Source organism: Leucopleurus acutus (genome assembly GCF_964270905.1).
Source record: "Leucopleurus acutus genome assembly, chromosome: 7".
NCBI classification, from domain to species: Eukaryota; Metazoa; Chordata; class Mammalia; order Artiodactyla; family Delphinidae; genus Leucopleurus; species Leucopleurus acutus.
The window spans coordinates 110,289,383-110,304,973 of record NC_139150.1 but is presented as its reverse complement, the minus strand read 5'-3'; the positions used below and the strand labels follow the sequence as shown (position 1 = coordinate 110,304,973).

At 45.8% G+C, this 15,591-nt stretch overlaps 1 protein-coding gene across 1 annotated transcript in view; it reads left to right on the top strand.

Moving 5' to 3' along the window:
• GALNTL6 (polypeptide N-acetylgalactosaminyltransferase like 6) overlaps positions 1 to 15,591 on the top strand; it is a gene marked incomplete at both ends in the record, with an annotated part of 1,125,661 nt that overhangs the window by 1,087,529 nt on the left and 22,541 nt on the right. The window contains one exon of the mRNA XM_082841967.1: positions 11,888 to 12,004. Within this exon, the coding sequence (XP_082698093.1) occupies positions 11,888 to 12,004 (117 nt within the window). The remainder of the gene's footprint in view (positions 1 to 11,887; positions 12,005 to 15,591) is intronic.

Sequence of the window (15,591 nt, the reverse complement as noted above, 5' to 3'; positions counted from 1 at the left end):
ACCTTGCCGGGGTGTCTTCCCACAATCTCAGCAGAGATGGGGCCATACTGCACATGAGCCAGCTTCTCCCCAAGGCACTCCCTTCAAAGCAGCATCCCCCCTCGTAAACCCCTTGACACACAGGGGTGCTGTTGGTGCTGTTAGCAGCATGGGAAGTGGTCTCCTCCTAGATCCCTTCTCTGCACGGACTACTCATATTAACTCCCGACTCACAGATCTCCTTCTGGCAACTTTTCCTGTAGATACTTTTGAACTCTCCCTGTAAAATTTTCCTTCAGGTCTCATTTCCCCTCCTCCTGTCCAGCTTTAATGGACTAGTCCGAGTTTTGTAAATTGCAGGGAGAAAACCAGGGCATGGGTGACTCTGTTCATCTCCTAAGCTACTCCTTACACTTTACCCAGAAGAGGTCTGCTTTCATGTTTCTGACATACAATGCGGTTTTGTCTCATAACGTGCGTGTGCATAACTCACACCAAAGCGTGAATAATCACTGCCTGAGCTTTCAGAAACTTGTGCTCGGCCAAGCCAGTCAGTCACTGGCTTTTGCCAGCCGTGCACCCCTTCGAGGATGTGTACTAAACTAGTTCCTTCCTTGACTCTGTGAAATTACAACACCAAAACCTAAGGGAAAAAATCCAAACTAAAAACAAAAAAAAATCATAGTTCCTAAGAGTTCGTATCCTTGTGTGCTCCAGGGATCACAATTGTTCCGTCTTCTCTGCTTTGCAAAGGATATATAAGTCATCACTATTCTGCCATTTTCTAATTTTTCTTTTCGGAAAGTGGACTCTTAAAAAGCCAGGTTCAAAATCTAGGGTCTCGTGCAGAGGTCAGGAAATGCTTGCTCCCCTTAACACTCCCGTGATGCCTTCTCTGGTACCAGCACCCCTTCCCCCCGCCCAGAGTCCAGCCATAGTGGGCAAGCAGCTGGGCCCCTTCAGCCCTGGACCTGGACCACTGGTCACTTCCATCCCTGGGCTGCCAGTGCTTTACCAAAGCTCCCTGATCGTTAAAGTGGTTTTATTTCTTTTTGGGTTTGTTTTTTCTTTTTCTTTATTGAAGTATAGTTGATTTACGATGCGACACATCATTATTTGGAATGGCTACAAAGTATTCCATTGTATGCCTCTATCGTAATATATTTAAACAATTCCCTATCAATGGATAATGGATATTTATGTTGATTTGATTTTTTTTAAGTGGTTTTATTTCTAACACTGCTTCAGCTTCTCTACCTCAGTCAGACTCCAGCCCAAATTTGGACTGAGATCACTTCTTTTCTAAACCCAAGGATTCATAGCTTTCTTTCATCTCCATGTATCCCTTTGAGCTCAGTAAAGCACTTACCACAGACTTATCACCCAAAACTGCACTCTTCTGGTGAATTAATTATATCCATTTCCATAATGTGGTGTAAGAGCTCAGATATGGGGATCAGAGACATAGGTACAAATCCCGCTTGCCATCTACCGGTCGTATAATCATGGACAAACCATTTCATTTCCCAGAGCCTCAGTTGCCAATGGGAATGGATACACAGCACAGCAGTGGTGCAGATGAAGAAGTGAAATAATGGTTGTGAATGCTCCTAATTTAGTATGAAGTAGGTACTCTCATTTCTCTTCCTTCTATCAGAGAAAGTTACTTATCGTAACTCTAATAAGTGGTTTGTGTTTATACAAATCTTCCTTCGTATCTATTTGCGCAAAGCAAAATGTTTCTGGCGATTAATCCTTAATCTGAAAGTTCTATTCTGACACAGGATATTGTCGTTTCACAAACAATACTCACATCCTTCATTTCAAGTGGCAGGACATAGTTTTAGAAATAGACTATTTGGAGCAGAACACATACAAGTCTGCAGGCCCTATGGTAATATTTCTGCCGTGGGCTCATCGCTTTCTTGCATAATGTAAGCCAGGCTTCCGAAATGAGCAGTTCCAGTAGGTCCCAGGGCAAGAGAGAGATGCCAAAGCAATTAAGTTTATGGTAAATTCAGAAGAGGAAAATGTGCATACGACAGGAAGAAAATCTCTGTGGGCTTAATTTCTAGGAAAGGCAGGAGTCATCTCTGCCAGCAGCCACGGGACGCCACTAGCATGGAGCATTTAGGGGTGGAATGATCTGCTCAAGCAGAAATAGTGTGACGGCCACAAGGCAGAACCTTCCACACCGAAGGTCCTAGAAGGATAATGAGAGCGTTTTCAGTACTTTGCATTTATATGCTGGGTTTTTTTTTTAATTTTTGTGGAGTACAGTTGATTGCCAATGTTGTGTTCATTTCAGGTGTACAGCAAAGTGATTCAGATGTTTTATATATATATATATATATATATATGTATATTCTTTTTCAGATTCTTTTCCATTATACATTACTACAAGATACTGGGTACAGTTCCCTGTGCTCTACAGTAGGTCCTTGTTGTTTATCTATTTTATATATAAACGTGTGTATATTTTAATCCCAAACTCCTACTTTATCCCTCCCCTTCCATCTGCTGTTTTTAATTTCTAAAAGCACCTCACAATTTTTTTTATCCGCCTCACATGAATTAGGGAGGGCTCATATATAATTCTGTTCTCAAGTCTCCCCATCCCAGAAAGGTTGTTCCATGTTAATTCTGCTTTTCCTCATTCCCATCGAGGTCAAGCTTCCTGAAAGAGGAGCTTGCATTGGTTGCCTCCCATTTTTCCTCTGTCCACTTGGCCACCTGTCTCCTGCCTTCACTGACCTTGGAAACTGAAACTGTCCTTGGAAAGGCCCCTGGGGACCTCCTAGCAGCCAAGTCCAACAGCCCCTCCCAGCCCCCCCGACCTCACTAAGGAATTTGACCCTGCTGACCCCCGCCCCCCTCCACGTCCACTTCTTGAAACCCTTCTCTCTGCCTTCTCTCTGGCTCTCCTCTTACTTTCCCGGCTTTTTCCCGACAACTCGTTCTTTGACTGCTTCCCAGAGAAACCAGTCCCCGGAATTCCATCCTCAACCCTCCTCCTCTTTGCTGTGCAATATCACATCCTCCTCTGACTCTATTGCTCAGTCAGGTTCCAGGCAGGAGGCAGAAATCACACCAGTAATCTGAATAGGAAATCTTCATTGGCAGAAAAGCATTAACTAGTAAAAGGGGTAAAATGGACTTTAAAGGGCACAGAAGTAGCCACCTTCAGGGAACGTGAGCAAGGTGGGAACTCAGAGGCTTAGGAGAGCCCACCCCTCACCCTCCCTCCCCTCCCCCACCTCTCCCCTGCCCCTCCCCCTCCCCTCCCTCTCTCTCCCTCCCCCACCTCTCCCCCTCCCCCTCCCCCCTCTCCTCACCTCCTCCCCCAGCAAGGAGGAAGGTCAGGCCTCCTTTGCCAGGTATGGCTGCTGCAAACAGCCCCACCAGGTGGTGGTGAGGACACCTGCAGGAGGCAGGAGCCCCGGTGAATCCATGAGGACCTCTCAGGTGAGGCCACTTCCTTCTGCCCCACCCCACACACCCACGTGCTGATATACATGGGAAAACAGGGCACACAAAAGAAGGAAAGAGTCTTCCTCCTGCTCTGAACCTTCCATTAGTAAAGCCTACAGTTGTAACCAGTGCGAGGAAAATGTCTACAGGGTCCACCCTGAGTACCACAAAGCGAGGCAGAGGGGGTAGGTGTGGAGCTGAGAGGCGATGTCTTAATAATCGGCATAGTGGATGATTTCCAAATCTGAATTTCTTACGCTGACCTCCCTCCCAAACTTCAAACAGTCTATGTATGGATGTCACCAAGACACCTCGAACTCAGCACATCTTCATTATCCAAAAGCAAACAACTGTCAAGACCTGCAAATGTTCTCTGAAAAAACAAATGTGTCTGCAGTACACCTCTCCCTTGGAATACGTATACATTGTTTGGATACATTCTACCACCACCTCTACCAGAGTTCAGATTCTCATTATCCATTAGAACTGGTGCCTATGCTCACAACATTACTCTTCATCTCTCTTTCCCATTAACACCAGAATTGACTGCCTAAAATAAGACTTCCTTCTCAAAAACTCCTAATAATTCTCTCCGCCAACAGCACAAGGTCTACATTTCTTATCTTGGTATTTGCGACCCTCCCAAAATGGCACCAATCTACCCCCCCCAGCCTCATTTTTCTGTGCATCCCAATAGTGCAATAAAGCTAACATTTATGGAGCAATTAGTATGAACCAGACACTAATGCAAGCACCTTTTACGTATAATCTCATTTAATCATCACATCAAATTTCTCGTGTATCATTATTATTATCTTCATTTTACAGAAGAGTAAACTGAGGCAAAAAGAAGCTAAATAAGTTGCTTAAAGGCCCACAGCTAGTAAATGGTGACATCAAACTCTAAACCCAGGCAGTCTAATTCCAGAATCTATACTCCTATATACATTATATTTCTTTCTAAAAATAAATACATGTAAGAATAAATTTAACCAACGGGGCAAAAGACATATACAAACATTACTGAAAGGAATTTTAAAAGATCTAAATAAATGTTCATGGATTAGAAGACAATATTGTTAATACTACCCAAAAATACTACGGCAACACTACTCAAAGAAATCTACAGGCAATCCCTATCAAAACTCCAAGGGCTTTTTTTTGCAGCAATAGAAAAACTCATTCTGAAGTTCATATGGAATCTGAAGAATCCTAAATAGTCAAAACAACCTTGAAGAAGAAGAACAAAGTTGGAGGACTCACACTTCCTGATTTCAAAACGCAACACAAAGTTACAGTAATCAAAAATATGTGGTACTCCGATGATCCAGCAATCCCACTTCTGGGCATATATTCAAAGGAAATGAACCAACCAAAAACCAAGAAGCAAGTAAATGTGAACTGTTTGTCATACCGGCATTTCCTGATTGGATAATTTATGCGTTAGTCTTCCTCTCCCAGGAAGGCAAAGGTTGGTAAACTTAGACTCACCCAGCAATTAATCTTCTAATATTTTATCCCATTTGAAATGACCCAGATAGTCAATGAATTCTCTTTATTGAACTTAGTTTAAAGTTAGCAAAATCTGGTGGGACTATTTTAGACAGACATTCCCAAAACATAATTATTCCTATAGAGTTTACCTAAAAGCTCTCATCTCATTTACATTTAAGTTTCATCATATCAAGTTATTTTCCTTGCTGACAAATTTGCAACAGATATAATAAGGCTTATTTGACCTCCAGTAAACCTAGGTACAACAGAAGTATTACACATAACATTGATGACTCTAAAAACATGTCTATATCAATCAAACCAACAAGCTTCAGTAGCTTCAATAACAGATATCAATTCAGTACTGAATATTTCCCAGATCACATGAACCTGAAATTCATTCTACGTCTGAGAATTCATATAAGCTTGTAATTTCTTTTAAGCAAATAAACAGAGCTCATCCACAAACCAATCTTGGCAACACCATCTAGAAGCAGAGACACCTCATATTTATAGACATGCATATATCTCTACAGACACAGAGATCTCACAGTTTTCCTGCTACAGCTTAAACGGCCTCTCTTTTCTGTCTTCACTCTCAGGGAATAAAGTTCCTGAGAGCCCAGGTAGATCATTTATATCTCAAAAGGCACAGGGAGAGAAATACCAATTCCACCTAGAAAGCCAAATTCCTCTAACAGCATAAGCAAAAACTCGTTTTACAATGTCAAAAGCTTTCCATTTGGGGCATTTTCACGGCTTTTTTTTTTTTAGTTTCTAAATAGCCGATTCAGTTTAAACAAATAACAGGAATAGAGAATAATCCGTATCATTCACACACATGCACACGCCTCACTTGCAGAGGAACAGGAATCAGCATTCAAGTTAACGTTCGCCTCGGCTCTTAGCTCAGCCTCCGTGGCCTTTCTTAATATAAAAGGCAATGGCCAGCCCACAGCTGTGGCCAATATCTCTGCAACAGCCGTAGGGGTGTGTAGGAGTTCTCTGGACTCTCTCGGCGGCCCCCATTCATCAAGGTCAGCCACTGCAAGACGCTGATACTAGTGGACGGCCACCCCAGGGTTACCCCCCGAAACTTTCAGGCCCCACGTGTTAGTGGTCGGCCCCAAAACTTTCCTTTTCCCGTCCTAACTTCCCGACATCTCGGTGCTCACGGGCGTTTCCTGCGTCTCCTGGCTACTCCACCAAATGTTGGGCTGCACCCCGCAGGCCTACAAGGCCTGTACTTGCCCAGCTTTAAGACGGAAGGAAGAGCCCGGAGTCAGCGACAGAGGCATCAGTGGTTAATGCATAGGGGAGCTTACATGTCTGAGGCAGGGTCCTGGGGCCACTCCCACTGTGAACGGTGGACGGCGGGCAGAACATGGAGGCACTCTTGGCTCCCAGGGGCAGGGGGAAACCCAGTTACAGGGTGATCGATGTCAGGTGAGCTCGTCGGTTACCAGGGAAACCAGCAGAGGAGCACACCCCTTCCCTCCCATTGGATGAGGTATCATGATGGAGACGTTCTGCTATCAAGGTTAGAACAATCACCAGCTGGACCCGGGCAAGTACGTAGGGAGGTCAGTCATGTGAGTCAGGTGGTAGCGATTCAAAAAGAAGTAACTGTTAAACGCTAGTGGGTCCCCTGTAACACGTGCTGGGCCTGGTTGTGAGTAGAATGCAGCACACATTCAAGGCAGGAATAAGACGAACAAAGTCTGAGGACCTAATGTAAAACACGCTGACCGTAGTTGATAACACCGAATTGTACAATTGAAACCAGCTAAGCAAGGAGAGCTTGAAAGTTCTTACCAAAAAAAAGATCAATATGTGAGGTGATGGCTGTGTTAATTAACTAAATGAGGAGAATCCCTTCACAAAGTAAACGTATATTCACTCACCACAATGCATACTTTAAATATCTAATTTTAGGACTTCCCTGGTGGCACAGTGGTTAAGAATCCACCTGCCAATGCAGGGGACACGGGGTCCAGCCCTGGTCTGGAAAGATCCCACATGCTGCAGAGCAACTAAGCCCGTGCTCCACAACTACTGAAGCACGCGCACCTAGAGCCCATGCTCCGCAACAAAAGAAGCCACCGCAATGAGAAGCCCACGCGCTGCAAGAAGAGTAGCCCCCGCTCGCCTCGCCGCAACTAGGGAAAGCCCGCGCACAGCAGCAACGAAGACCCAATGCAGCCAAAAATAAATTTTAAAAACGAAAAAAATAAATTAATATCTAATTTTATATGTCAATTATACCGCAATAAAAGCTGAATTTAAAAAAATTAAAAGGTTTATGGGCTCTCAGAAGAGAAATCCTTTCCCCACTTTACTAGTCAAATCCAATCAAAGCTACAAGACCCTGAAAGAAAACTGGCCCCATCAGGTTTACTGGCAGCTGAGGCACCTGCAAAGCCCTTCGGTGCTACAACATGCCGTGGGCACCAGAAAGGTCACAGTTTTCCAAGAATGAAAAAATAATGCTCACCCACAGAGCTCTGGGATTTGAAGAAATGTTGTCCATAGGAAGGAGAATCACTAAGCAACAGTTTTGGGAGCCCATCAGTCCAGTCTCTGCAGCCGTCTTCACGGTCTTGAGCACCCTGACCCCACCAGCGGTCTTCATCTCCCCCAGACATGCCCCGCCCAGTGAGGACACCGTGCCAGAGGGGGTTCAAGAATCATTGGTCCTGATGCGTCAGGACTTTCTGGACCACAAGGGACTAGGCGTGCTTTCAAAGAAGCGGACAGATTTCTGGAGGGTTGAATTCGAATTTATTTGTATGAATTTTTTAAACTGAGATGTAATTGACCCGTAACATATTACTTTCAGGTGTCCACATAATGATTTGATATTTGTACATATTACAAAATGATTACCACGATAAGTCTAGTTAATATCTGTCACCACAGAGTGACTAATTTTCTTGTGATGAAAGCATTTAAGACCTACTGTCTTAGCAGCTTTCAAATATACAACACAGTATGGTTAACTATCCTGACCGTGCTGTACATCACATCCCCAGGACTTACTTATTTTATAACTGGAAGTCTGTACCTTTTTTTAAGCATATTTTGGGGGGCCCCCTCACCGTGCAGCATGTGGGATCCCGACCAGGGATCGAACCCGCGCCCCCTGCATTGGAAGCTTGGAGTCTTAACCACTGGACCGCCAGGGAGGTCCCCTGGAAGTCTGTACCTATTGACCCCCTTCACCATTTCACCCACGAATCCTTTTTTATTTTTCACTGTATACCAGTATCTAGCATAGTGGCTGGGACATACTAGGTACTTAATGTTTGTTGAATGAGTCACGAACGTACCACTTCTTACTTAAAACACCCCAAGTCTATGGGGGGCAAGAGGATAGCAAACCATCCTCTAGCGTTCATTGAGCTGAGGCGAGTCTCTCTTCGCCAACCAACTGAATTACCTGTCAGCCACCTCGACATTTATTTCACACGCCCCTTCTCCTGTGCCTCTTTTATAAAACGTCTCATGTTGGGGAGGAGAAGCCAAGGTTCCAGCTGAGCCTGACGTCTCTTGCAGACCTAAGAAATCCTTCACTCTCTGCCGGGCCTTTTCCTAATCCTTGTCCAACAGATTATCTCTGTACTCCTGTCATACACCTTGAGTCCCTTTTGCCCCATTTTTCTCCTGCTTCCCACCCGTTCCTAGTCAAGCACCACCTCACTTTCTAATCCTGCCCCGTGTCTCTCAGATTCCTTGATGCAATTTTAGTGCTGCCAAGTCCCGGTGCTGGACGTCACAGGAACAGAACAGGAAAATTCCCTGCTCTGCATTGATGTATTGTGTCCCTGTCCTAGACCTGGGCGTGTGTTTGCATGTGAACTGCTTTTCCTTCAGCCGCAAATACAGAGCCCCTGGTGGGAAAAGTCCAGATCATTTGTGTTTTTTCTTGTCTACTTTTTTTTAGAAAGAAAACTTTATTCAAATGGATAAGCAAGGATTAGGGTCCGTTCTGTTGGGATTTTACTCATCTGTTTATTATGACAGAGCTGTGCTTATGTGCCGAAGATGTGCATTCTAAATGAAGAGGTGGGAATGAAAACAGCAGCAGGTGAGGCTGGTCTGATGAGCCTTGAGTCCAGGTGCCCGCCTTGTCCTCTAGGGAACTCTCGGCATCTCTTCTCTGGCACAATGATGGGCTGAAATCTACACAGATGTGGACAATTATGGCTTGGAAACTTGAAATTTGGTTTCTGCAGCCATTTATCCCATTGTCTACACAGATGCCATTTGCGTGAGAATTTAGAACATTCAAGGACAGGAATTATGTATATAATTTATCAGTAATTTTACACTTGTTTGAGGGTGCATATTCAAAAACTTTCTCGTTGACATGTGCACACTATATTTGAAATGGACAACCAACAAGGACCTACTGTATAGCACAGGGAACTCTGCTCAATATTACGTAACAACCTAAACGAAAGAAGAATTTGAAAAAGAATAGATACATGTATATGTACAACTGAATCACTTTGCTGTACACCTGAAACTAACACAACATTGTTAATCAACTATACTGCAATATAAAAAGTTTAAAAAAAATTCTCATAAAAAAAAGGAACATTCAAGAGTTTAGAAAATGGTTTTCTCCCCCTGCTAGAGCCCTTTCACTCTCATAGCATTTAGAAACAGAAAGAGGGTCTCTGATGTCTTTGGTGCAGATCCTCGGGCAGGTCTGGCAGGTACACCGCCCGGCATCCCTGGCTGTTCCAGGTCCTTTCCTTCCCCGAGTCCTTCTCTTCCAAGAGCAGAGCCCGTGTAGCTCGTCCCTCTGCAGCCACGTGGCCATAAACCGATAGCAGCTGCTTTTCCCTCCCCGTGGATCAGAGCTCCTGGACTCAGGAGAGGGAACAAGAATGCCATGAAGGTGCCTTTAGTATCCACTGACACTGGTTCTCTAAGAAGAGTGCGTCTGTGAATTCAGTGGCCAAGAGTAAAGAGAGAGCTCTGTCCAGAGTTCTCTCCAACAGCCCTCGGGTGGACCTGCTTTAGAAACCAACACCCTGGCCCCAGATAAGATCAGACGGGTGCTGGCGGATGCTGGCCTCTGGAGAGAGATGCAAGCTCAGACTTCTGCCCCTCAGGGTGCTTCTCTTTCACCAAATAAACTGGATCACACACCTGGGAGCTGAGTCCACAAAAGGACTATTTTAAGTGTGGCTCCCCAAATTCCACAGTAAAATTCCTCCCTGGTGCTTGACTGAGGAGGTAGAGAAAAGATGAAGGAAGTGGGAGTGACTGGGGTGCTCGCCGACACGCCCTAGTTCATCCCCTTTCCTTCAAGATCGCCCATGAGGCTAAGAGGAAAGAGTCGATTCATTTGCAAGGGGGGAGGGGGAGCTTGGGGGGTGGCAAACATTTTTCCTCTTTCAACTTCAAATGTGGAGTCTATGGTGCCCAGGAAAGTGAATAGAAAAGTGCTTGTGTGTGTGTCCACTTACAGTTTGTCCACTTGTTTTTGCAAGAGTGTCCATAGCTCTCCGTGGATTTTCGGAGAGGTCCGTAGGCCAAAGTGGGTTCAGAACTGTTGCCCTGTGTCCTCCATTATTTCACATCCCCTGTCATCGGGGACAGACACCCCGAGAATAGTGGTCCAGTAGCTGAAGACAAACCCCAGCTGTTGCCAGATTCCGTGGATAAGGAAACTGGTATCCACCACATTGATTCCCTCCTGAATGACACTATACCAGCCTCTACTCCTAAAGGAAGTGGAAATGAAACAGCTCTCTCCGCCACACCCCATCCAGGCATCATTTATTCCATTCGTGATACCCAGTACATCACATGACAACCTCCTCTCTGCCTCATCGCCCCATCCCAGGAGGATCAGGCCCCAGGCAGGCATCCTTCCATCCTGGAGAGACTCCTTATCTACTCATTCTGGGCAAAAGAACCGTGACTAAAACGATCACTTGAGTACACCCTGTTCTTGTTTCCATTCTTAGTGGTACCTAAAGGGATTATTATAATCCAGGACTCTACAAAGGCATGGAAAGGATTGTGACCCTTGAGCTTATCTAAGCAGACACACCTCAGTAACAAACTATAGACATTGCCCAGCTCTGCAGCAGGATGTGGTTCTGATGCCAACAGGAAGATTGGTGGAAGCTTCATGCGGGAAGATGCGACGTGGGGATGTGTCTGCAACCAGACTCTTTCCACTGGTGTTTCTGCTGTTGATATTTTTCACCCTTTTCCCACCCCCAACTGTTCAGTTCTTTACATCCATGTTAACAAAATACTTGCTAAGAATTATGAGTGTTTTTTTCTCATTCTGCAACTTTTCAAAGTCCAGACATGATGTAGAGAACCTTCATCCAGTAAAGGATTCCACCAACGGTACTATCCTTCCTGTTTTGCTAATACTCTAGGATGGCATTAATTTACCATCCAGGAGAAATGCTAAACCAGGATGACAGGTGCAGACAAAGACCATCCCAGGCCGCTGGGGGTGTCAGGTGGCCACATTCTTACACAGTGATCTCTTCCTCACAGCTTTTATCTGCACCACCTGCCTCATAGCGGAGCTCTCCCAGCTAAGGTAGTGAAGGGAGAAGATGCTTTGAAGCAGGAAGATAACCAGTTCCAAGTTCAAGAACTACCTGAAAAAGAAAAATCTCCCATCATACAGAAGTCATGGACTCCACGTTCGTGCTCCTGGGTCGTAGCTTCACACACTGCCTGGCTGAGGTTTTGCTGTTCAATCTTCCCATGTTCCTTTACACGTAGACTGGGCAATGTTATAGTTAATCCTCTGATTTCTCTCCATAAATTGCACATAAATTTAAGGCATCATTCAATCATCATGGAATCAAAAAAAAAAATACCGAATCTCCACCAGGATTGTCAGGAACCAGGGGTACAATGAAAAACAGCCCATCGTCAACCTGTCTTCTTTCCACAGCTTCGAAACGTGGCAGCAAATCTCTGCGTGGACAGCAAGCACGGAGCCACAGGGACCGAGCTGAGGCTGGACGTCTGTGTCAAGGACGGTTCTGAGAGGACGTGGTCTCATGAACAGGTGCGTTATGGGGGGAGGGGCTGAGGCAGGCGGGGGGGTGGCAGTGTGGGAACGAACCTCTAGGTGGGACCTGGGTGAGGCCCTGAGAGGCCACCACCCAGCTCTGCAGTCAAGGGAATCGCTTCACTTCTTTGCTTCCGTTTCTTCTCAGAACAGTCGTGATTGTTCATTGAGATCGTGTATAAAAATATGCTTTAAAGAATAGAAAGGGGGACTTCCCTGGTGACGCAGTGGTTAAGCACGCTCCCCATGCAGGGGGCCGGGTTCGATCCCTGGTCAGGGAACTAGATCCCGTATGCCGCGAAGCAACTCAGAGTCCGCACGCCACAACTAAGGAGCACACGTGCCACAACAAAGGAGCCCACCTGCCGCAACTGAGACCCAGTGCCACCAGATAAATAGATAAAATAAATACTAAAAAACAATAAAAGGGTGGCAAAAGATAGACCATGCTTTTAAAAAGCTAATAATAACAGAAAGGGTGGTAGAGATGTTGATTGTGACCCTAGTCTTCTATTGCCTTTCCCAGAATGGTAATTTTCAAACCATGCAAAGCTTGTAGAGTGCTACTTAACTCTCCCAAGCAAATTTCATGGTTTTACTGAAAGACTCTCTGTTATTCTGTAAGTTTTTGTGACTTTCTCTAATCTTATTTTCCCCCTCTGGCTGTTTACTTAAAAGAATACTTTAAATACACCTCTGGTCGTAGCAGCAGTTTGTAATCTTACACACAAAGGATCGCTTGGAGGCAATAACTCCCCAGCAGGGACTCCAGGGGAGGCTTGAAGACTATTTATTGCTTTTGCTTGAAAAGCATTTCAGAGCAATTCACTTTATTAAGTGAGGTATGATTCCCGACCCTCTTTGAAACACCCTTGAAAGGGGCTTTCCTCACACTGTGTCAACGGTAAAAGAGGAGAGACGGTGGGTAGAATTATGTCTGCCCGTTTTTATTATTTGAATATTAAATTATAAAATATTTCAAATAGGAAACTATAAAAGAATTACGGCACACCCTGGTGTACTCATCACACGGATTGAACGAGTATCTACAGCTACTGCCATATTTTTTAGAAGAAAAAAATATACAGATACAGTGAAAACCCCTCCGCCCCCCCCCCCCCCCACAAAAGGATACATCTCAAGTTCAAGATCCTGTGTCGGGCTTATGCCTTGTCTCCCAGAATTGTCCACAATGCTTCTCTCATGAAAACAAGAGTAGGCAAGCAGTCTCCAGTAAGGCATTAGTTCTCTCCTCCAGTGGTTCCTCAAGTGTCCATTTTTTTTTAATTTTTTTTTATTTTTTTTGCGGTTCGCGGGCCTCTCACTGTTGTGGCCTCTCCCGTTGCGGAGCACAGGCTCCGGATGCGCAGGCTCAGCGGCCATGGCTCACGGGCCTAGCAGCTCCGCGGCATGTGGGATCTTCCCGGACCAGGGCACGAACCCGTGTCCCCTGCATCGGCAGGCGGACTCTCAACCACTGCGCCACCAGGGAAGCTCTCAAGTGTCCATCTTGAACATCAAGTCAGTGAAGCTCCCCGTCCCCCAGCCTGGGTTCTCCACGAGTGGTTTGGGTGTGCAGACCCGGCCTGTTGGCCCCTCTCCACCCCCTCTCCACCGAGCATCCCCATCCCTCCGGCCTGCAGTACAGTGCAGGGCCGCTGATTGAGGAAAACAGCAGCAGCAGACCAAGCCCACGGCACAGCCCAGAGTCCACCCAAACAACCCCTAACCCAACACCACCCCTCCCCGGCCGGGAACCGGGCCCCTGTCCTCTTCTCCCGCAGCCTCGTGGTCTTCTAGAAGGATCATGGGCCTTCGGTCAGGCTAACCTAGATCCCGGCCAGTTTGACCTGTGCGTCCTTGTGAAATCGTTATATCTTTCGAGACCATAGTCCCTCCCCCTTTAAAGAGGGACAATAACACCCACCTCACGGACAGGGTTATTGTGAGAATCAATATCGTCCGTGATGTCCCAGCATCTTGCACGGGTAGGAGGTGCAGAGCAAATATACTTTGTCTTCTTCCTTCTCACAACCTTCCCCGCGGATTGCTTTATACCAACCCCAAACTAGAAATCTCCCACCGTCCAAGGCAGCCGCCAAACATCAAATACTATGTCTCACTCACTCAAATACACCCTGCACGTGTGGACACGTATCAGATGGGTTTTAAAGAAGGCCCTGCAGCTCAAGGGTCACTGCGGGGTGTGGAATATCCGTGGAAGCTGACGGCCTACTCCATACTCTGTCCCTTTCTATAAGCACCACGGGGATGTGACCAGGGCGGTGGACGGTGCCAGCCTGTTTCCCCCAAGAAGCAATTCAGACTGCAGCCTGGGAACAAAAGAGAAGGCTTCAAGGCCAGTCAGTAAGGCTGGCATCTAGGGAGGGAAAGGATATTTTTTTTAAAAAGAAAAAGGAGAATGCTATAAGGAAAATCCGTATCTGTTGGGTTAAAGTTCACTCTGCCATCTCTATTCAGCCCAACCAAGAGACACACCTATCCAGCTGGCTGATACGAAGGTTGCATACCTGAATGCCTGGATCAGGTGGAACATCTCCATCCCCTGCAATGTGCTAGAATGAAATATGCTCTGGGCTGCAGATTTTGTTTGACGGCTGCACGTAAATATAAAGAAAACCAGCTACACTGCATACATTTAAAAATTTTTGGTTCAGTTCCTCCCCGACCCCGCCCCACCCCCAGCTAAACTGCAAAAAGCTATGACGTGTAATTCCAGAAACAGTCACCAGAGGGCAGCACTAGACAAGCAGACAACTACCTAAGAGGAACGAAACATCGGTTACTACAGCTCGTGAAAGAGATTTCCAGCCTCTAGACACTTCTGAAAACGGGGCAATGCAACAAGGTTGAAAGGAGGTTAAGTCAATCATATCTGAAATACGTATCACCGTATACTGATGTGGAGGTTCAATCATCACAAGCTGCTTCGTCTTCCGGTAGTTAACTGTTCGCTTTTTTTGATATATTACTCAATGACTTCTAAAAATTAGGACTCATTCTTCTACATTTAGATTAAAATTCCCAGAGGAGAAAAGAATATCAGGACAGGAAAGTGATAGGCACTCTTTTTGATTCAAAAGCATTCAAAGAACACGAAAGGGGCACTTATTAGAGCTGGAATGATTTTGTTTTTAATGGCAAAAATAAAACACAAATGAATAAACAAAATAGTTCTGTGGGGAGTTAAAGAGAGTCTCTGAAGCTCCTGGTAAGAAAACGGTTTTTGTCACAGAAGAGGGGGATGATTGAGGCTTCCCTGCAGGAAGGGAGCGTGCAGTTCATTTTCCAGCCCTCTGTCGAGGCATCACCGCAGCTCCGAGAGCTGGCTCTCAGTTTCCTATGGGGACCAAGAAAGAAAAGAAGAAAAAGGCCTTCATAGGACTGTGAGGTCTGGAAAGAACACTCCCCATGTGTCGTTAGGAGTCTGATGGAAATGCGGGGCGTGGGGAGTCTTCGGTGCCAGGGGGCAGCCCTGACCTGTGCTGGGAGGAAGCCTGCAGGGGAGTCTCCGTCCTGCTGAGGATGCTGTCCTGCCCAGAGCTGGACAGAGATGTGCAGAG